The sequence below is a fragment of the Glycine soja genome, chromosome 18 (genome assembly GCF_004193775.1).
Source record: "Glycine soja cultivar W05 chromosome 18, ASM419377v2, whole genome shotgun sequence".
In the NCBI taxonomy this organism is placed as follows: Eukaryota; Viridiplantae; Streptophyta; class Magnoliopsida; order Fabales; family Fabaceae; genus Glycine; species Glycine soja.
In genome coordinates this window covers 17,328,389-17,336,646 of record NC_041019.1, presented here as the reverse complement: position 1 = coordinate 17,336,646, position 8,258 = coordinate 17,328,389, and the positions used below count along the sequence as shown (strand labels likewise).

At 35.3% G+C, this 8,258-nt stretch overlaps 1 protein-coding gene across 1 annotated transcript; it reads left to right on the top strand.

The window, feature by feature from the left end:
* Positions 1-2,555: 2,555 nt before the first annotated feature.
* On the top strand, positions 2,556-6,673 carry LOC114395412 (hydroxyproline O-galactosyltransferase GALT6-like). Its single transcript, XM_028357187.1, has 7 exons — positions 2,556-3,625; positions 4,006-4,238; positions 4,313-4,603; positions 4,718-4,846; positions 4,961-5,134; positions 5,889-5,996; positions 6,201-6,673. The coding sequence occupies exons 1-7, from the start codon at positions 2,782-2,784 to the stop codon at positions 6,408-6,410; spliced, it is 1,989 nt and encodes a 662-aa protein (XP_028212988.1). The 5' UTR covers positions 2,556-2,781; the 3' UTR covers positions 6,411-6,673.
* The last annotated feature ends 1,585 nt before the right edge of the window (positions 6,674-8,258 follow it).

Below are 8,258 nucleotides of genomic sequence, written 5' to 3'. Positions count from 1 at the left end.
ATAAAACAAACAGATCCAGAGTTGGTGGCAGTGGTTTGTGCATCCTTTATAGGCTTTCAATCTCATAGAAAACGAAACATAAATAAAAAAAATCAAGCAACCCTTATAACTACAAAAATGAAATCAAAATCAAACAAACATAAACTTGAAAAAAGAAAAAAAAAACAGAGATGAGTGAGGGAGAGAGGAACTTACCAGCGAGAAGAAGAAAAGTCACGAAGAGGGAGTGGTAGCTCGTGATGCTGCTGAGAGGGAAAGAGAGAGAGCTTGTGATGGTGTGCTGAGAGGGAGAGAGAGCTCGTGGTGTGCGTGCGATGAGAGAGAGAACGCTTGTTCATAGTGTGTGGTGTGCTGAGAGAGGGTTACAGGGAATTTTAATTTCTTTGCTTTTTAATGAGAATTTCAAATTCTCTCAAATTAGTATATTAAAATACTTTGTAAAAATGACAACATTTTAATTACTTTTAAAATACCTCATCCAAACATATTAGATTATTGAAAGGTAATTTAATATCTCTGTTGAAATACTTTACCTAATTAAATTTCTCCATCCAAACACAGGGTAACAGTTAATTTGGAGTAATTGATAATTGCATTATAGGTCAAGTTGGGTATAAGCGTTTAAGACTTTATTCCAAAAAATAAAATACACATGGATTATTGATAATTTCTATTTCAATATATACATCACTAAATTATTGTCACGTGAATTATCCACACAGATAAAATTTAAAAATCAAATCACAATTGTGTACCATCCTACCCGATCTCTCAAACTTATGTTTGGAGTCTATCTCATTTTCACTTTAATCCCACATTTGCAAGAAATTTCCCACATTGGGGATATGTTTAAATCTCCCATGAACTCGTCGACAACTAAATATTTCCTGTTACCAAACACGCTCTTGGGGAAATGAAAGGAAAACAAAATGCCTAAAAACAACATGTGACATGTCCATTTCAAGTGCACCGGATTGGACGCATCACCATCTCCAAGCCATTCTCTTCTGTGTCCAAAAGCCATCTCCCACGCTAAGGGTCCCCACACTTCAAAAGAACTCGTTATTACAACGGTCTTCCAGTTCCCAACTCAAACTTTCAAAATCAAAACAAATTCACTTTTTCCTTTGTTTTTTTCGATCTTCCCACACAATTCTAAGCCTTTTCTTCTATGTAAAGTAATACCTTTTAATTTATTAAAATAAAGAGAGCAATATTTTAACTCATGCAATGTAAAGCAACTAAGTTTATATTATTTTATTGAAAAGCCAAATTCTGTTGCTTGATAGAGAATAAAAACAAGTTGACCCCAGCTGGAGCTGGAGGCTGAAGAATGTGAGGTGTACATTTCATGACCACATGTCTCTCTAACTCTTCAATGCTGCCCCATAACATAAAAGAGAATTTTTCACACCTCAGCTGGTATAAATTATTAGATGATTGCATTTTTCTTTTTCTAAATTTGTAAAAACAAGGTTTAATAGATTGTGATTATAAAATGTTGTGAATATGTATTTTGAAATTAAAATCCAGAAATATAGTAATTTTAATAATATTTTTTCTATTATATTATAATAGTAAGTATTTATTAACTTTATTAATAATTAATTTCTATTAACCTAGTGGATTTACACAATCGTGTAAGGTTCACTTACAATCGTGTAAGGTTTACGTTCATATGAGTAAAAAATAATTTATGCAACAATGGGCTGAAGAACACCTGTAATCTTTTGACCTAGGATAAGAAATAATTAATTTCTATTAAAAAATTATTTAGCCATCTTTAATAAGAATTTTTTCCTATTGAGATTTTTGTCTATCTATAAAATTTGAACCAAACTTTAATTAAGTAAATAATATTTCATTTAAATCAATTTTTTTATCCACCAATATTTATTTGACCAAGTGGATTGAGAATACTCATGATCTCTCACATATACCAAGAATAACTATTTTCTATTAAAAGATGTTTCACCATCTTTAATAAAAATGTTTTTTTCCTATTGAGATTTTTGTGTATCTACAAAATTTGAACCAAACTTTAATTAAATAACTATAAATTGAATTTCATTTAAATCAATTTCATTTTTTTTATCAACCAAAATTTATTATTAGTTTTCTTTAATGAAAGATTCGAGCCAATGACATCTTTTCTCTTTGGTCATTTAACTAATCTTATAATTTCAAATTAAATTCATATTGATAGTAGATATAATTTAAACATAATGTTACTGTATTAAATAATAGCATAAAAAATTTCATTACATTTCTTTTGTACATATATCATACCATACAAATTTTTACGAAAGATAATTTTATTTAAGATAAAATATTATAAACATGAAACTCTTCCTTCATATATTTTAAGCAATTACATAGTTAATATTAGAATTCAAAATTATTAATTAATTGATTCAGGTACTTGATGTTGGTGGTACGAAACTCTACAACATAATATATTAAATTTAAATTTATAAAAAATTAAATAATCAATTTTTAACAAAATCTCAATCTTTACATGGAGACAAGGCTTTTCTCTGGTTCTCTTTTTGCATTTATGTGATTAAAATTTGGGTGTGCACAAGCTGGCCCCTGTTGATTCTTTTCCACTTTACGGCTAAGCTTCCAAAGGCCATAGCCATTGTTGATGCATTGAACGTTACTCAAAAACGAAAAAAAAAAAATTCCCATTGCTTCTGATTCTTCTGGGAGGGTTTAGAAATCACCAATCACCTCATTCTATTCAACTTGATACAAAAAAACTTGTGATTTTTTAGAACAATGAAGAGGGTGAAGAAGCTATACCCATTTTTGGTCCTACCCAACAGGCCTAAACCTCTTCAAATTTTCATGGCTGTGATGTTCCTCTACTTGCTCTTCACCACCTTCGAAATCGAAACCTCTCTTGGTTTCAGAACGAGGTTTGTGTCAGTGTCCTCATTGTTGGGGAATGAAGATCAACACCAACGTACCCATTCCAGCAAAGCCTCAAACTTTCCCTCACAAGGGGTGTTCCAAGGCTCACTGCATCGAAAAGCCTTGCAGGGTTTGCAGAAAGTTTCCACCTTGAGTTTCATCGAGGCTTTGAATGACACCACTGTGGAAGAAAACATGTTTTCTGAACTCCACAAGGCAGCTAGGCATGCTTGGGTTGAAGGGAAGAGGCTCTGGGAACAAGTTGAGAGTGTGAAAGAAACCATGAATGTGGCAAGGTTCAAGGCTGAGAACCTTTCTGATTCGTGTCAGCATTCAATTTCATTATCTGGGTCTGAATTGAGGAAGCAGAATAAAGGGGTCATGGTGATGGTGCTTCCTTGTGGTTTGACATTGGGGTCTCACGTGACTGTTGTGGGGACCCCACGTTGGGCTCACTGGGAGGACGATCCTAAGATATCTGTGGTGAAGGAAGAGGAGGGAAAGGTAATGGTGTCGCAGTTCATGATGGAGCTTCAGGGTTTGAAGAGTGTGGACAAGGAAGAGCCTCCTAGGATACTGCATTTCAATCCCAGGTTGAAGGGGGATTATAGTGGGAGGCCTGTGATTGAGCAGAACACTTGTTACAGGATGCAGTGGGGTTCTGCTCTCAGGTGTGAGGGATGGAAGTCCCGAGCTGACGAGGATACAGGTGATTCATTTCAACCTTTCTCTTTTTCGGTTTAGAAAAGGTTGCTAATGTTGTGTGTTTTCTTCGATTGGCATCCCGGTTTTGAATTGTGGATGTGAAATGCATTTAAAAATTAAAAGAATGATATGCATTTTTTTATTTCCAATGGCATTGAACTGAATGTAGCTGTAGGGGGTTTGTCATACACTGCAAAGATGCATTAGGTGCTTCATTAGTTGATTCATGATGATCTGTATTATGATCTTGGGAATTAGACTAAAGAAAGAAGGAACAACTGCTTTCAGTTATTTCCATTTTCATTTTCTTTGGTGTGCTTCATTTTTCTCTTTAGCATATCAGAGTCAAGGCATTGACCTCTTGATTTTATGTGCTTTATAAAGTTGATGGACAGGTGAAATGTGAAAAGTGGATTCGTGATGATGATAGCCATGCAGAAGAGGCAAAGGCAACATGGTGGTTAACCAGACTGATTGGGCGAACTAAGAAGGTTACTATAGATTGGCCATACCCTTTTGTAGAGGCTAGATTGTTTGTTCTCACCGTGAGTGCTGGCATGGAAGGCTACCATGTTAGTGTGGATGGAAGGCATGTGACATCTTTTCCCTATCGCACGGTTGGTACACTGATTTTGTTTCCTTTTATTGTGTGAATTCAGACATATCTAATTTTTTTATGCTATATTCTCAGGGATTTTCTCTTGAGGATTCAACTGGTCTATCCATAAAAGGGGATGTTGATGTGCACTCTATATATGCAGCTTCCTTACCCACATCACATCCAAGTTTTGCTCCACAGATGCATCTTGAATTGCTTCCTCAATGGAAAGCTCCACCTCTTGTACACGTGAATGTGGAGCTTTTCATTGGAATACTTTCTGCTGGCAACCATTTTGCTGAGCGGATGGCAGTAAGGAAATCATGGATGCAACATAAACTAATCAAATCTTCAAATGTCGTATCTCGGTTCTTTGTTGCCTTGGTAAGAGTGAATGCATCTTCCCTACCCACCAATAATGATAAATATAATCTGCAACTACCTTTCTTTTGTTAAAAATATTTACTATTTTTTCATTTCTCATTTCTCATATAATAGCATGGAAGGAAAGATTTAAATATGGAGATAAAGAAAGAAGCAGATTATTTTGGCGATATTATTATAGTCCCCTACATGGATCATTATGACCTTGTTGTGTTGAAGACGATAGCTATCACTGAATATGGGGTGAGTAATGGCAGAGTTGAATAATGCTCATTTGTGTTTTAAATTTTCTGTTCCCAGAATATTATCTCAGTTTCTTGTATATTATTGGCTGTTATTGAAAATGGTTATTTGCAGATTCGCTCAGTGGCTGCCAAGTATATCATGAAGTGTGATGATGACACGTTTGTCAGAATAGAGTCTATCATCAGCGAAGCAAGAAAAGTAGGAAGTGGTAGAAGTCTCTATATAGGAAATATGAATTACCACCATAGGCCCCTACGTTCTGGCAAATGGGCAGTAACATATGAGGTATGATTTTTCTCATAGTTTTGCTTTTATGATTTCTATTTATTGCCTATCTTTCTTTGGCATGTTTAGTTAGCTTACTATATTATATCGTGGATTACGGCTTAATCACAATTGCTTACTTTTTTTTCTTTATCATTACTGAGTTTTTTACTAATTGTTTTTTGTAGTGCATGGTTGCAAATTGTTATTAGATGCAGTATTGGTGATTGTTGAAATTCCATTAATTCTGTAGCCACAGTTTTAACTTTCCCAAAATGCTTCAAAGGTTTATTGTTTACATTTGAGTATTTAAAGAAACTACTAAGACCTTGATCATGGGTATTCTTTCTGAATATATCATATATGAATTAAAGTTTGTTGCCTAAATATCTTCATCCTAGAATCCCATGTGGACAGGCTGATGAAATCATTTGATATAAGTTGTGCATTTGAATTTCTAAGTCATTAACTGAAGTTCTGCATGTTGTGAGATTCTGAGTGGATGATTACTGAACATTATTTAGTATTCTGCTCTTAACTGATCAAATATTCTGTCTAGGCATATGACTGTAGGAGTTACAACTCACACGTAACATGATTGCATTTCAATGAGCTTGAGTTTTGAAGTTCTATGCAAATACTCGTGACACTCATTGCCTTGGATTTTCAAGACTGAAATTGTCATTACATGACATGGCCTTTGCTTTGCATGAGAAAACTGCTAACTGTTTTATGCCTTTTGTTTTGTTTGAAATTTGTTGTTCATAACTATCAGGAATGGTCAGAGGAAGAGTATCCTACCTATGCTAATGGTCCAGGCTATACAATCTCTGCAGACATTGCCCAGTTCATTGTATCCAACTTCGAGGAGCACAGATTAAAAGTATGTTCACAAATGATCTTTACTTGTTTACTTGTCCTTGACTGTGTTTGCCAGTCTCTACCTCATTTCTTGTGTGTTCGTGCACGTGCATGTGAACTTGCATGAATGTGTTTAAGTCTGCTAGTTTGTTTATATATACTTGTGTCTTGACATATTGGGCGAAAGTGTTGGCTGTTTATTGATGACAAATTCAATGTGTTGTAGTTATTTAAAATGGAGGATGTTAGCATGGGAATGTGGGTAGAGCAATTCAACAGTTCAAGGCCAGTTGAGTATGTGCACAGCTTCAAGTTCTGCCAATTTGGGTGCATTGAAGATTACTACACTGCACATTACCAATCTCCAAGACAAATGACCTGTATGTGGGACAAGTTGCAACAAAAGGGAAAGCCCCTATGTTGCAACATGAGATAACATAGTCTATGATCATAATATATTTATGTACATAGGCACTGAGGACCTTTATGACCTCCACATATTCATTCATTGTTTAACTAACCTCTTTTCTTTTTTTTTCATTTCGATTCTCCCTAAAGTAGAAGGCCTAGGTGTATCATAAAATTGAATACTACAGCGATTGCTGAAGGAGCAAACCAATGGTTTGTGAGCTTGTAATGTAGAGAATGTAACAGAAGCCAAATGAAATGATATTTTCTGCATTGACTTTTTTTTTTTCATGGCATAATTATTCAGTACTGAGTATAGATGTGGTAGACGGGAACTCATTTAATTGGGAGGGGAAAAGGCATTACTACCTTCAATCTTTAATTGGGTGTATTGCACCGGTATTTTAAAGGAATAAAGTATAATGTGTCTTTTTTTATTTATTAAAAGTGAATATCTAATTCTTATTTTTTTTAATGCAAATTAATTAATGAGATAACAGTTTTGAAATTATAGAGAAATTTATGAATACCCCCCCTTTCAGGGCTAGAATTTTTCAGCAAGAATTGTGAGCAAGAGTATTTTATAGAGTGTGTGTGTGTGTGTGTGTGTGCGTGTGTGTGTGTGTGTGCGTGTGTGTGTGTGTGTGTGTTAACACGCCAAGCTTTTATTCGATCATTTTGTTTCCTTGGGATTTGTATCAACAAACAAACTCATCTCTCTCTTTTCCTTTCTCTGGAACCAGCCTCATATATGAAGGCTTCTCCCTTACCACCATCTCCAATGTCGAGTAGAACCATCTCGTTGTCACCATCCAAGTTCAATTTTCGGCATCAAGTAGAGTGACCCCATCGACACCACCCAGGTTTAGCCCAATGCCAAGATCATGTTTTTTCGCCTTGAGTCCCAAATCTAGGATATTCACCACCCAAGACTACACCATCGCATCTTGATCGATGTCACTGCTAGCAACCCCCTTGTCACTTGTGTCCCTCATGAAGGTAGATCTTTCCTTGGATACGGCGAATTTGATCTTGGACGTCTGTAAAGGATTTGAACAACATGTCGTTGATGAAGAAACCAAAGATGTTAGTAGGGCTGGGAGAAGAACGCGTTGACAAGGCTGAGGTAGAGTTGGCCATGCATGTTGTTTCCGAAGGCAACAAGGTCGTCACCAAATTCATGTGCTTTTGATTAGTTATGTGTTTCAATTTGGGTTCGCTTTTGACCTGATTTGATTCACATTTAATTAGGATTTATTTTCCTACTTGTAGATGTAAAATTAAAACTTTATTTTTAAATAATATTTTTTTTGTTATTTCATGCTTTTGTGAATTTTTATGATCGAAGTATCTTTGCGCCTTCTTTGGTTTTGTGGTTGAGGAAATACTCGAATTGGTTGTTCAATCTTTTACATTCCCTAAGAGTGTGTTTGGATAAAGAATTTTAACTGAGGAAAGTAATTTATCAAAGAATTTAAATTTCTTTAATCTAAAATTCATTGTTTGAATGTTTTTTTTATGAAGAATTTAAATTTTTGTAATTTTAAATAACTAAAAAGGTGGAATTTTAATTTTCTTCTAAAAGGTGAGAAATTGAAATTCTTTTCTTAATAGAAGAACCTTTCAAAATGTTTGTGTATTTCCTTTATAACCTTCATCCTCTATTCCACCCGAAAGTTTCCGAAATCTTGTTCTCGAACTCCTGACTCTTCCCTCATGCCAATGATCATCTTCTTCAAGAAATACCGTCTGAGCTCGTGGAGCGTCGATCGGGTGCGGGTGTAGGGGGACACGTAGAACTGCACCCGTCAGTCAAGGGAGTAGCCATCGCTGCCTATCACGTGGTGGAGGTGCTCACCAACGCGGAAGGCCTGGG

Bases quoted from the DNA above. Each gene is read 5' to 3' on its own strand.
- LOC114395412 (XM_028357187.1), top strand. From the start codon at position 2,782: ATGAAGAGGGTGAAGAAGCTATACCCATTTTTGGTCCTACCCAACAGG. The intron at 3,626-4,005 runs GTGATTCATTTC...TGCTTTATAAAG, and splicing joins CCGAGCTGACGAGGATACAG to TTGATGGACAGGTGAAATGT. The intron at 4,604-4,717 runs GTAAGAGTGAAT...CTCATATAATAG, and splicing joins CTCGGTTCTTTGTTGCCTTG to CATGGAAGGAAAGATTTAAA.